The 15,058-nt window shown below is 36.6% G+C and overlaps 1 protein-coding gene across 1 annotated transcript; it reads left to right on the top strand.

Annotated features, from left to right (window-relative positions):
- The first annotated feature begins 4,756 nt into the window (after nt 1–4,756).
- Nucleotides 4,757–13,521, top strand: dpn (bHLH protein deadpan). Its single transcript, XM_033342238.2, has 3 exons — nt 4,757–5,127; nt 5,700–5,795; nt 10,422–13,521. The coding sequence occupies exons 1-3, from the start codon at nt 5,035–5,037 to the stop codon at nt 11,604–11,606; spliced, it is 1,374 nt and encodes a 457-aa protein (XP_033198129.2). The 5' UTR covers nt 4,757–5,034; the 3' UTR covers nt 11,607–13,521.
- Nucleotides 13,522–15,058: the final 1,537 nt, after the last annotated feature.

Here is a 15,058-nt window from a genome sequence, read left to right on the forward strand (position 1 = left end):
ATACTCCGAGGCAAAACAACAACATGATTCAAATTGTCCTGTAGCTCATGTGCCGTTACAAATCTGATATGTTGATTCAAATCAGATCTGATTGTTGTGTACCTACATAACATCTTGAAATACAAAGGAACGATTCCAAAACACAAATTATTGATCACTCTATCTTCTTTCGTCTTCTTACGCAGCAACGTTGTTTAATCTTTGTGTGCGATAATTAACACGTAAAATAACATCTCTCAAGTACGATTTACAATAGAACATATCGTCATTTGTCACAATAATATACTTTGATGTAAACGTTTTAGTATTTCCTCGATAACCGATCTGGTAATAAAACACTTAGTAAGAAGTGCTATAAGGAACGTTAACGGTAAATTGTGATCATCGGTCGTGACAAGAGAGACAATAAAATTAAAAAAAAAGAAATTCAAGGCCGCGGCCTGTTTTATTGTAAAAGCCAGTCTACCCTCGTCGAAACTTCTGAGTCCAGAGTTTGCAGATGCAGAATTAAGGAGGGGTCTTTACTACGGCGTTCTTGTAACTCAGGGAGTCCTTCATGGCTACGCAATAATATACCAGCTCAGGGACAAAGCTGTAGTTTAGCGTAACGCATTATACACTTATTTACTGATGGTTGGTACCCGAAATAAAATCGTAGAATACTTAGTTTTAAAGTGCTTACCCTTTTCCTGCTCGTTAAAAATTCTCCAACTAAACTAATCACCTTCATCTTTTAGTTAACATTTAACTTCAAAAAGACGACTGGTTAACTTTCACAAGATTATTTACTAAAGCAGATGACGTAAAAGAATTACAATTTCAAGATAAATTTTTTAAAGTATCTGCAATTTCATCATTCTTTCTATCTTTCAATGTGTAAAGTTAGCTATATTATATTAAATTGAGCAATTAATCCACGTAAAATCCATTTAACCAAGGAGTAATTTATTTATCCCCTTTTTCTATTAAATTGAAATATCTTTACAGTTTTTAAGCAATTCTTGTAACGTTCTTGCAAATATATATCCACCGTACATTAATGAGAAGCGAACGAACTTATTGCTTCACTTAATAGTTTCTAAACAATTCATTTACAAATGATTTCATTCAAATGTGGAATGTTGTATGTGAGATGCAAACATAATAGAAGAATTTGAAATTGACAGTTCGTATGCCACAAGATCATAGAGAAACAATTTTAGCACAGGAAGCTATAAATTAAAATTATATTTTATTCTTCAAAAGACTCGATCAAAATCTGATTAATTTCCGTTCAATGCAGAATTCTACAGCATAGTTGTACGTGACTCAACTGCAAACAGAAAAAAGAAAAATACATTCAACTTTCGTCTAGAGTCTAGCAAAATTTCAAAGCAATCTCCACTATCACAATCAAGCACTATAAAACAATAATTGCCTCACGAAATTTACAAACCTTCAAGGTTTCATACATTGCCCCTTGAATATTTTATCGCCGATCTGCAAAAATTTGAAAGCGAGTCGATGACCGACAGACTGAGAAACAAGGCAGGCCACCCCGTTTATTTGCAAAGAAACGTCAGCTTTTATTCGCTCCATGATCTCATCGGGGTTGGATCTTGATTTTTCGATCTGGAATCGTGCGTAAGAGGTTTCAGATTGGCTAGCTGTTCGTGCATCTGCTTTGCACGCACGTGTATAATACGGTGGAGCAATGTTAATACGGAAGTTCGTGGAGTTGGGGCACAGCTGGTTTCGAGAACCGATTTATTATCGCGAAACTATCGCGTCGCACACGCACACACATATTGTGACGCAATGACGCAATTGAAAATTGTTTGAACCGTAGCTTGCTTATCGCGGTCACGTCTGGAAATTATGATATATGAACTCGATAATTGATTCGGAAAGCAATAATGACGAACGATAATAAATCCAAACGACGACGGATATCTAAGCAATTAATAAATAAAAATTTTATTGATGCGAAGAGATAATGTGGATTGTAAGTCATGTGTCCTGACAGGGTAGTTCGTTTGGAAGATAAACGTGAATGAAATTTCAAGATAAATGTTCGAACATTGATTCAACAATGTAGGATCTCGGTAAACACAGCCACGTTCTGTGAAATTCAGCCGAATATCGAATAATGAAAAGCATATTGAGCATGCAAATTTAATTCTTCGACAAATATCGCGTTGGTTCGTGTGTCTGAAATTTGTGTGCTCGCCATTGCCGATGATCAGTGTCCGGGAAAATTTTGATGCGGGTTCGGTGGAAACGTTCGACCGTGAGAGAATTTCATTTCGAATAAACTGAATTATTTCGTGGGCAAAATGCTTGTTTCACGCGTGAAATAAAACACAGATGCTTGATAATAGATACCTATTAGAATCTCTAGATATAATAATCGATAATAGACAAATATATTTTTTTATACTTCATAGACTTATATTCTTTAGATTTCAGAGAGTCCTGAGAAAATTTGTCTCAGCTCTACTATTAATTTTCGTCAACTAGCCTTGCGTATATCTTTTACTATTTTACATTTCAGAATGATCCGAGGAAAATAAATATTTATATTTTGTTATATTTCGTCCAATCGAATATTTGAAACTTTCCTTGACAAAAATAAAAGTAGGGAGGAAAGTAACTAAAGAATTAAATTTCTCTTAGATCACCAAACTCAGTTTGCTTACAAAGAATTATTAATAAATTAAAATATATAACATGTGAAGTGCTTTTTAAGCTGAGATATAAATTGTGTATCTGATGAATATACTTCCGTATCTATTCTAAAATCGTTATGGGTTACCTGACGAGAATAAACGAAATAAATCAGCAGTCGAAAGGACGTTCAAGTAGTGTAAAGTCGGTAGACTGGCAATGGCCAGTCCCGAACTTTTAAAGTAAAAGTTTGCTTACGGTACAATAATCGTGGGTCGTAAAGGTTTATCTGTTTATTACGGTGGCCATTGCCTCTTGAAACGGGCCGTAACTGATTTTGCCAGCGAAACGAAAGCGTTTATTGTCTCGCATCTACATGCATTTACGATTGTCGTAGGACTTTTCTTTTTTTTTTTTTATAGCTTTACTCGTGTTAGGTTGAGATTCTTCTCAGTCAACCCTGAGTAAAAATAGTCCATCCTGTAATATAATAAATATAACACTAATGTGGATTATTGTAGCATACTCGGCTGTGGATATCTATGGAAATTCATATTTCTAGGAATACGTATTTAGTAAAAACTAAGAAGTGGGATTTAAATGGAGAATTGTTTTACTATTTAAATGTTAATATACTTTCAATATTTTATATAACTTTTGCGCTTTCAAGTTTCCCACAAGTACAGTCATCCTGCATTCACAGTCTAATAATTGCTAATACTGAAACGAAGATACTCTCTATTCTAAATTACGTTAACAACTCTACAAAAGTACCGTATTTCATAGAATACTTCAATAAAATATCCGAAAAATTCTCCAAAATTCTTGTTTCAATTTCTTTGGTAATAAAACAAGTATACTGCCTGTCAAACAAACTGAAATATTAGTTGTCCCAAATTTCTAAATCAGAAAGGAAAAAAAGATAAGCGAGGCTCTAAAATATGAAGAAAAGAAAAGTAAGGTCGTCACGAAGCATTTGCAAGAGGCCAGTCGATTAGAGATCATGGATCGACCCTAACTCTGTGCCATGTTAATAGCATGCGTGTGACAAAGAAACGTTTGAACAGAGAAGGGAAGAGGTACCGTGTGCCGGACGTGTGTATACGTGTGTCATAAGCTACGCTGGCGTGCGCAGCGCGATACGCTGCCAACGATGCATACGGGAGGATGAGGGCCCTGTGTGAGAATTCTTCTGAAACGTTAAACAGTGTTTACTCGTCGGGCCATGCACCGCGAATGCCTTTGCCCGCCAGTTTCATCAATGAACTCTTTCTTTTACGCAATGACCCTGTGGAGAAACGCGCGCGTCGCGCACGCAACCCCATGGGAAAACACGATATCGTGCACGATTACCGGAACTGCGCGCAAAAACCACATCGGTGGGATTTCGACCAAAGATTTTGAATTTCCTTGATAAAGCGTCGTGACTTAAATGAGAAATGATGACATTGAAATTTGTGGGTAGTTGTAAATTAGTCTTCTGTAATTACGATTTTAGAGAAATCCTAAAACAGGAAGAAGAAAGGTTCTAGCAACGAAGATAAGAATAATAGTTTGGAAATTTTGATGTAGTATATATTTTATCAGTAACAGGAAATCTTTATCGATATGTTTTATCGTTACTATAACCAAAATATATTATCAAACTTTTACCTTATACGATAGCCGTGACGCTAAAAACCATTGCAATATGAATGGTTTTCCAGTTGAATCATGAAAAAAAATACTTTATATTAGATTCTTTATATAAATTTACCTGGCAACTTTACAAACAACTCAGTATTACAACTGGCAGGTAAATTAAATATGAGCTTTACAATATATAATACTGATCATTCTCCCAATTTTTAGAAACTGTCATGTGAAAGAAAAGAGGTGGATGTAAGAGGACGAAAGGAGCGCGATAGGAGAGAGACTCAAATTTCGAAGGAGACGAAATCGTTGCGTCCTAGGGGACGGCGTGAATTCCCACACATCAACAAGTCTCAGTAGGTCCGCAGACCTCCCCTCTCCAATGCTATCCCGGAACCCCACTCCAGAACGCACTTCACCCCACTCTAGACACGGTGAGTGCATCGGCATGCGGTCTTCGGAATCCAAAACGTCAAACAGTTACCCTCTATACCCCAAGAAGGACGTCGTCAGTATTGTTGACGATCATCCCCTTCTTTAGGACAGTTCGTCATTTGGAGTTTCACCATCGGGATGTACACACGAAGAACTATGAAGAAATATTGTGAATACTATTCGTTCTTAGTACTTTGAAAATATAGTTTAGTTACATTTACGTGGATGTGATCTTGGATCGTTAAAAAGACGAATTGGAAGACGTTTTCAGACGTGGAGTTTTGTGTGGTTTGTTATAGTGATTTTTACTGTAGTGCATAAATGGTGGATTATTATAATTACAAAATGTCAGGCAGCGAGGAGGAACCTGAATCGCACACGCAACCAGGGATGACCAAGGCGGAATTAAGAAGGGTAAAAATTAGCTTGAATCTCCATTATTTTGGTTGTTGCGGAATTGTGGGCAAAGAATAGAGTAATGGGGGATTTCGTTGGAGGTCTTATTAAAGTTTTCTTATTCGTATTTCCGTTATGAAATCATTATTTTTCAATATTTTGAGTGGCAAACAATATTTATGGAGGTTAATTTAATGTTTTTCTCATTTATTATAACTTAAAAGATATTAGATATGTTTTGGCTACTTTGTTCAAACAATAGTTAATATTAATATTAATAAAACAAGTCATATGCCTATATTTTCTTTAAGAAACCACGTGCTATATATTAAAAAAGAAAAATGATTTAAAATTTAAGGAATCAAGAACTTTCTAAAATTACACGCTCGTACTTATTTACCTGTATAATTCTAAATCTTTTCGTTGGATTCCAAATTAATTTAAATATTTAAATATCATAAAATACAATTTCAATTAAAGAAACACGAATTCTCACGTGACTCGTTCACAAATCAATTACCAAAACCGCAACTATCAAAATTACAACGATCACCGAACGTTTCATAACTGGAATGATTCTCGAACTGTAGAGCAATAAGCCCATCATGGAGAAGCGGAGGCGTGCTCGGATAAATCAGTGTCTGGATGAGCTGAAGAGCTTGATACTCGAGGCGATGAAAAAAGACGTGAGTAGCATTATTTTCCATACGTCGAGCGCCATTTATCGGTCTGTTTGATAATAGTGATTTTCGCGCGATCGATCGAAAAGTCGTACCAGTTACATGTCACGCGAGCAGACAAAGTGTTTTAATCGCTTAATCGAACTAAACCCGAGAGGCGAAATTTCTTGACGAGGAACGAACAACAGACATCAGCAATGGTCGCGCGAAACGATAAGAGAGTGTGCGCCTATACGCGTGATTTGAAGCTAGCGCTCGTGGAATCCACGTTGTCGCCGGCGCCCGAAACGTGCCATGGAAAACGTGACCGGTACACGACTTATCTAGCGACGTGATACGAGTTTACGGGAGATAACACGAAAATATGCGCAGCCTCTCTTGTCGACCGACACCGAACGTAGATTTTTTTTCTCGTTGCCACTTAGACTGATGGGATTTTGCGCGCGTTGATGAATCCTGATGAGAGATCTTTCGATGATATTTAGAATCGTTGATATTCATAGGCTAGACAATCAATATGTATTTGTAGTTCCTTTTTATTCTTTTGGATAACGTATTCGGTTTTTTATTTTGCTATTTTTTCTAGTGTTTGGTCTTTTTTTCGATATGTTCCATTGTAGCGTGACACATTGACAATGTTCAATTGAGAAATATCTTTGGAATGTTGGTTAGATTTTAGATAATATGTTTTAGGAAGATGAATGTGGTTGTTTACATTTCTAAATCAATCATTTTGTATGTATGTAATCAGTGTCAGTTCCATAGGATCATTCATGGAAACTGAAGGAAGATTTAGGCCACTGAATAATATTTCAAACAATAGTAAAATAAATAACGATATTCAGAATACATTTTCTATGATAAAATATTTATAATACCTTTATGAATCACGAAAGTGTCTAAGGATAGTTAGTAGAATCATTTATAAGATCCAAACGTTGAAGTTAAATAACTCAATAGCATTACCTGTATTAAGTCACTATCAAGCACGGTAATTACGTATAAAGAAGAGAGAGTACACCTCGCCGATTTTGATGAATTTCGAATATTTTGTTGAGGTTAACATTCTAAACAACTTTTTCCTATACATATAATCATCGGCTTAATTTCCGAGATATTCATAAAAATACTTTTGTTACCTCTTTTTCTTGGCGTAGGTTAAGTTGAGCTAGCTTTATGTACGGATATGATGATTTTATAGGCGTATTCGTGCTGTGATGTGTTCATACGTCTTACGTTTCAATTTGTAAACATAGAGAGATAAGAATGGAACTCAACTTAGTTTAGCTATGCGAGAGCCACAAATACAGATATAGTACCATCATGTCCATACATAAATCTAATCTAAACCTGACTCTAAACCTAATTGTAAGATAAAAAGTAGCAAAAGTATTTTTATGAACATATCTCAGAAGCTAAAATCGAGCGAAGATTATATGTGTAGGAAAAGTTGTTCAGAATCATGCTTCCGATCACATCGGGATTTCAAATCATTGAAATCAGTGAGGTATATTCTTCTATATAATTATTTCAAAAAATATAAACAAACAAATTTGTACATCCCTTATAACAATTTTATCCTAGCAATCTTATGATTGTCAATAATTCTAATTCGTTTAATCATTTATCGCAATGTAACTTAAATTTCTTCTAGTTTTTCTTCTTATTATAATTCACACGTATGATCAAGTGACAATTGAAATTGGCCGAAATTATAATCGGCCACATCAGTCATATACGGAGCATCAGTCGGTCGAAATTGTTTCGGTACTGTTAGCCTAAAGGTCAAGAGTCGATCTTTTAATTAAACTGATAGGAAGAGGTCATGCAGCGGATGTTGGCACAGAAGTGTTTGAACAGGCCGTCTCGTTTTTCCCTCGCCGCCTTCCTCTTGCGCGATACGATTTGTTTTTCGACCGTAGAATCGAGACTAAGGTCGGTAAACTAGTGGTAGCAAGAGGTGGACGGGTTTAGTTTTAGTGTTTTAGACGCCTCGGCGTGGGAACGGATGGTGGAAGTCCTCTTTGCCAACGCGTAATCTCCACTGGAGACTCTACAATGGCACTTCAGATCTATTCGGCTGCGTACCTGACCGGTGTCAGCCACATTCCATTTAATTCCCGTCTTAAACAGATTTTAATTACGTTAGTTACGAATAACTGTGAAACTTCACTAATTGACTAGTATCTTTGTTAAATATTGTGTTGAAACATTGGAACACTGAGTTAATTTCGACAAGAATAGGAAATTTTAAGGTTAGCAAACTTGGCTAACAAGCTTCCAAAGATAACAAACCTTCAAATTTTAGTAATAGAACAGTAGAAAATTTAGAAGGAAAATAACGTGGGTTTTGTAATTAAACATGTTCATTGAGTGTTACTAATTATTCAGAGTGTTAAAAAATATGAAACCTGTCTTAGTTGCAAGGTTAAAAAATTTCAAAGCTAGAAAGTAACTTTTTCAAATTCCAGTAACATTGTTTGGAACATTAAAAAATCTAACAAGAAAACAAGGTTTTCAGAATTTGTTACGTACAGTACGTAATAGATTAAAAAGTTTTGAAGCCAAACTAATTTCTGAGTTTTGTATGTTATATGGCAAATAAAAAATCATGGGATCTAAAAAAATCAATTTTCGATAAAAAGTTCGATTGGAACCGCGAGATTTCCTCTCAACATCCGAGGACATAAGTACGCTCCTCACCGCGTAACTCGATCCAACGAGATTGATTTCTCAGGCAGAGCCATAACGAGAGAGCGAAGCGCTCTCACCGTTCTCTCCTCCGCGTCCAGATGACTTCCGCTACCTGCTCGCTCCAGTGTCCGTCCCGTTCGCCCGTACGAAACGCCCCCCGCGTTCGTGGGAACCTCGAAATAATTATTACGAAGAAAAAAGAATCTCATCTCGGGTTGCAGCCTTCCTTTGTTGACCGTATCATCTTTAAGGATCCAACTTCGCGAAGACGGCACCGATCGCTGTAAAAAAGAAAAATGAGGAAAAAAAGAGGCGATGCTCGACGCCTTTGCTTTTAGTTGCTCTTTTAGCAGGTGTCTCGTTCCTCTGATCTTCGGTGTCGTATTCGCCTACGGGAAAATCGATTTCCGCATCGATTTTCTTCCTCTCAACCTTTGAAAGGTGTTTGCTTGTAGCACGAACCTCATCCGTGAACTTTATTTTACGGAGACGTCAAACATTTTTAATCACTTTTTATGGTTTCTGACAGCATTCGATAAATATATTAAAATATCAGTTTTGGATTTAGAAAAGTTAGAAGATTTGTCAATTGTAATTTTACATTAAACTGAATCCTGCAATAGTTTTATAATTGTATCCTTTTGTATCCCGTGTCGATGGCTCTTGAAATTATTGAAGCAATGAAACATTCGAACGGATTGTTCGTGAACATAACGACTGAAATTTTTAGATCCTACTCAAGTACCATAAAGGATATGTAAAGATCGATTAATATTTTTGATATTCCAAGGACAACATTTTTAATGGGGGATAAATATAATAATTTCTGTTTGCAATGGAAAGGCTGAATGGTGCAATTTGCCGTTTCGAATATAGTTTCAAGACTCATTGTTGTTCGTCAACTTATTCTCATTCGAATGGAAGCTTATTCAAGGGAGAATGGAGGGGGAGGGGAGAAGAGAGAAAAGCCTCAATGTGTAAGCGATCTCTTCTTCGACTCCCACGCCTATTTTAAAGGTGACCGCTAGTTTACCATAAAAATGCGAGCACTCGGCTGATCCTGGGACGAGGATCGTGCTACAGGAAGGGCACAATAGGATTTCGCTGTTGTGCATCGGTATTGAACGATCGATCCTCTGAAAGGTAGGATTGCCTTGCTGGCAATCTGAGAAATATTGAAAGGGCTAGTGTTGTGCTCCGTGGAGAAAAAACTTTCGAGACGCTTTCGAATTTCTAACGGGTTCCCACGGAAGATTCAGCTTTTTCTACTTGCTACAGTTTTCCTTCGAGAGGAAATGTGTGTCTCGAAAACGTTTCCCTGAACTCGTTTCTAATTTATATGAATATCACTCATCGTAAAGTCGCTTTATTTGGTCGTTTAGAAAACGATTTGTATGCAGTCGATAAGAGCGATGCAGAAGTTACGCGATAGGGAATCGCAATGAAAAAATTCCCGCAAAATGTAACACGCGTGGCCGTAGGCTAACTACAAAATTGCTCTACACTAGCTACCGAAGTTGGTAGTCTATTATTAAGGTAACAGGTCGTATCAAGTCAATTACGTGGGCGTTACCGAGGCGTCACAGATTTCTTGATGGAGCGATCGGTATTAATGCTCGCTTGTGAAGAGTAGCCTGGGGTTACGGCTCCGATTGCTATGCTCTGAACATGTTGGAAACGACCTTTTCATCATACCGGTTAATTTCTTGCTTCCACCGCCTGTCGATAAAACAGATCTCCCCCTCTCGACCGTGTTTTGTTGAGTTCCTGCATTACCGACTGCATTCGAGATTCGTTTTTTACCCTGGCATCGCGTCGTATTGTACGAAAAATCTTATAGAAAGTCGGTGTACGCATATGAAATCGAAATTAATCAATGAAAATATACTCGTAACTCAAAAAATAAATTATTAATGTGCGGTTCTTTTCATTTTACAGCCGACGAGGCATTCTAAACTCGAGAAGGCCGATATCCTCGAGATGACGGTGAAGCATTTACAAGCGGTACAGCGTCAGCAATTGAGCACGGCGGTCGCTACCGATCCGGTGGTGCTAACGAAATTCCGTTCCGGATTTTCTGAATGTGCTACCGAAGTATCGCGGTACGTCAGTCACCTCGAGAACGTGGATCCTGTTGTGAAGCAACGACTGGTATCACATTTGAACAATTGCGTTAGCAATCTCCAGCAAATGGCGCCGTTCTACAGCCACTACGTGCCCTACATGCCGGAACGGCTCTATCCGGAGGTGAAGGTCGGTTTCCAGAGTGATTTCCAGAATGGCGACGAGAATAATAATAGAAGTGCCAGAATACAGATACCAAACGGTGTTCAGTTGATACCTAGCAGACTGCCGACCGGAGAGCTAGCTCTTTTGGTACCACAATCGGCTGCGTTTTCGGCAAACTTTCCATTCTTTCCACCAGCACCCGAGTCTGTCCCTAGAATTGGAGAGTGCTCCGCCTTCACAACTGTTCATAGGTCACAGAGTCCTCTGTTGAGTCCATCGACATCCATCTCGAGCTATGGTGAAGAGAGTCAACAATCTGAACACTATCCTCAAGCGCACTCTCCTAATGAGCAGCAACGTCGATTCAAGATTCCCGATCAGAGTTCAGCTTCCAAGAGCTTCTCTTCATCGCCAGAGACTCAAAAGCCACAGATTAGTTCAACCAGCGATAGCAAGTCGCCAGTACCAATTTTTGCGGAACCTAAGTCAAACACGAGTTATACAAACAGAAAAGAATTTGCAGAATCTTCTGAGTCGTTAAGCGACAATGGACTGGCGACGTACAGTTTAAGACAACCCCTTTCAGTAATTACAGACAAAACGTATAATCGTACCGATTCTATGGTGGCAAAGAAAGAGGTAATCAAGAGACATAGCTCGGATAGTCTTTTAGTAATCTCTGATAAGAAGGCCAGGTACCAAGAACCTATCAGCTCTACCATGAATTCTTCTAACGGTCCCTTAAAATCCGGGGAAGATCAGCCGGTTTCTGTGGAGGATTTGTCAAGTAGAGGGACTTGCTCGGCTAATAGAAATTCTAATCCTAATCCTATCAAATTTGTAGCAGTGGCTGGTCCTTCTGGCGTCAACGGCGATATGTGGAGGCCTTGGTGATTTAAATATAACGTGCCTTCTCATTTTTTTTTTAATTTCCCTTCCATTAAAAAAATTTGTTTCTTTTTGAACCGAAGTGGAGGAATTCCTTTTAAACCGAAGTACATAAAATTGACAATAATTGGCTATTATAAAGAAGTATTACACAATTGAGATGTCGCCAGGTTGAGATCTCAGTTTAAAACGATTCTCGGCTAATACATTATGATCATTTACATTGAAAATTGTGCCTTAGAAGAAACATAATTGTTTACTTTTCAAACATTTTAGGATATTATCGAAACTAGTTTTACCATGATTCTATATAATAAGGATCCCGACTGCTTAGTAATGTAAGTCTTTCTTAAGTAGTTTTAGTAATTTAAAGAAATAGTATTTAAGAAGAGACACGACGACGATTAATTAGCTGTAACGTCCACAGAATAGGAATATGCAACTTGTATCCTCGCTGACAAAGACTTTCAAGCTTTAATATACTATATATTGTACGATAAATTTTTCACTGTGAATAGTTATGTAAATAATCGCCGATCTTATTTAATTTGTATTTTAATCTAAGAACTTAAAAAGAGTGATGTGTTTTTTCAGTCGATGTAATACTATCGTTACGAATTAAGTTAATTATTGCCAGTTTTTGTGATAAAAACAAAGGGGGGAAAAATAGAAAGAAAACAGAAATGAAATGAATTTTTTCCGTTGTTCCCCGTATTCCATGATTCACAAGAAGAGTGCGATAAAAATCGTCGCAGAGAAACGAATCTCTGCTTGATATATAAATTTCATTAAGTGTAAAGGAGAGTAAAAAGAAAAGAAGAAAGGAAAAAGAAAGAAAAATCGTCTGAGCTGATCTTTCTATCGATATGTCCCGTAGTCTCGTAAAAGGCTGAGCAATTTCCCTTGTTGAAAAAGCCGTCGGGGCCGCTTTATCCTTTTAAGAAGCGTTAAACGCGCTCCGATTCATAAACTGGAACTTATTCTTTCCTTTTTTGCCGATAAAGGAGTAAAAAGGCGCGGCGAATGAGAATTTCAACCACCTGTTACACCGCAAAACCACCCCCTTTCTCATCGGCTGAATGCTTAAACTGATTTATCGACAGACACCGTGAAATTTGTTGAATGCCCTTAGCGTTTGCTCGACGAACGAGCGCGTCTTCCCTTCTAGTCGCTGAAATTCTTAATTTCGATCGTGATTTATGGGACTAAAGAGGGAGTAGAAGGAGAAACACCGTAATTTTCTCTAGACTCTAGACCTATCGATACGTGGGTGAAGCGTCACGTACGCGTATAGCTCGTTCATTTTGTAAAATTAAGTTGGCTGAGAATTTCTAGAGATGTATCGATTACACGGTTTATGACGGTGGACTAAAGGTGAATGTATTTTGAAAAAATTTCACGCGATTTTTTTTATGGCTAGGAGTTCGTTCGCGTTGGTCGAGATGGCACCACGATAGTATTCGGAACAAGAGCTGTACGTTCGTGTCGGTGTTTTTCTAGAAAATTGCTTGACTATTAGTTAGACAACTTTCTAATTTTGCTCGTTGATAGCGGCCATGTTAATTAAAATTTATCTTAATTGATAAGTGATCTTACATTGGTGATCTTATATTTCTCTCTGCTATTGCCAATGGATAGAGTAGTAAGGTCTAGCAGCAATAACTTTAAAAGTAAATCTCCGAAGTTAATACATGCATGTAGTATGAAATATTTTAATATTGCCTACTATAACAGTTTTGTTAGAGCGACATATTGTAACCATTGTGACATGAATAATTCTGCTTTTAACGTTTTATAGTATTCAAAATGGACGAATTGCTTAGAAGAATATTTAAATTTATTGTAAATACAAAATCATGTTACGTCACCGAAAATACTTTCTATATCGCTCATTTTTTGTCTGCTCAAAAGCGGAAAAAGAAATGAAAACGAACGTTACTCTGAAAGTGTATATTTCTCCAATAAAATAAACTTACGTATTTTTTTAGTCTTTTCAGAGACGAGTTTGTTAAGGTCTAAAAAAGATAATTACTTTTTAATTTCTGCCTTTATTTGTTTAGAAAATATTTATAAATATTCGACAAGAAATATAACATTGAAAAAATATTTTTTGTTGTCTGAGGAAGATAATATGTATACACGTAGGTAGCTATTATATTTTGCGTCTTTTGGAATTGTGTTTCAATTAAACAAAAACGAAATGTACATGCATAAAATATTTATAATAATACATGATACGTAACTTTTACCAAAACGTGTCAATTAATAACTAGAAATTAGTGTTTTCCCGTTCATTTTCCGTATTCTTCCCACAAATTTATATATCAGTATCCTTCAAGATGTCAAACAGCTCGTCGTTTTCTCTACAAAACATCCTAATAGTGATTAATACCAATACCGAAATACACTAAAACACACTAAAATAAATTATCATGACAACTATATCTTCCTGTTCATCTCACAAAACCTCGATACTCGATCACAGAAATTTCCATCTATGGTAGAACTACATATATCTAAACTCCAATTATTGGAACGAAATTTTAGTTAACAAAACTCCTACCGATTGAATATCCTTATCTATATAATATATGAACTTCTATTATTCCGAAGAAAAGTGACGGAAGTACGAAGAATTATTAAATTTTCACCTTACGTATGAATTGTTTGTTAAACAAGCAAGAATGTAAAACGAGGACGAGAGCATTTGCTCGCGTTCGTTTAGTATAAACAATTATCGAGCAATCTGTTCGTAAACTTATTTGCGCCGAAAGAGTTTCTTCGCGATGAATGCGAGCGAACGATCGGCAACCGACGAAATAATGCTCGTTCATATTTTCATTTTACTAAAGAGATGGGAGAACAAGTATTCGTTTGCTTGGTCTAAACGCATTTTTTTTAAAGAATCGAACAAATATTTTTGGAGCATAACGACGTTTCGATATTCGATAAAGACGGAAACAAGATAGTATGGAAAATTCATTTTTCGTTATGTATCAAAATTAAACTTATATTGTTTCAAATATTTCACGAAAAACTTACTTTCCTCTACCAAATTTTTACTAGATGTTTATATGTTAAGTTGTCCGAGAAGTTTCTTTCGTATCATAAGGTGATAATAGATGAGCAACAATTTTTGTTTTATATTATTTTATTGAATTAGGTATGATCCATTTCGTTCTATTTCTATTATTATGTTCGTGCATAATTCAATAAATTAGTATAAAACAAAAAACGTCGTGCGTCTATTACTTCCTTATGAAACGAAAGAAACATTTCGGACAACCTAATATGATCAATAGAGATAAAATGAATCCAACTATCTTCATACACGTGAAAATAATCTTTATTACAAAAAATAGCCGAGAAATTGCACATCACCAGTTTCTTTCCGTCATTCGAACCGAACCAAACACTTACAAGAACGTTGCATAACATAATTCGCTCACTGTTTCCGC

This window comes from Bombus vancouverensis, chromosome 11, assembly GCF_051014615.1.
Source record: "Bombus vancouverensis nearcticus chromosome 11, iyBomVanc1_principal, whole genome shotgun sequence".
NCBI lineage: Eukaryota > Metazoa > Arthropoda > Insecta > Hymenoptera > Apidae > Bombus > Bombus vancouverensis.

Bases quoted from the DNA above. Each gene is read 5' to 3' on its own strand.
- dpn (XM_033342238.2), top strand. From the start codon at position 5,035: ATGGTGGATTATTATAATTACAAAATGTCAGGCAGCGAGGAGGAACCT. The intron at 5,128-5,699 runs GTAAAAATTAGC...CTCGAACTGTAG, and splicing joins CCAAGGCGGAATTAAGAAGG to AGCAATAAGCCCATCATGGA. The intron at 5,796-10,421 runs GTGAGTAGCATT...TTCATTTTACAG, and splicing joins TCGAGGCGATGAAAAAAGAC to CCGACGAGGCATTCTAAACT.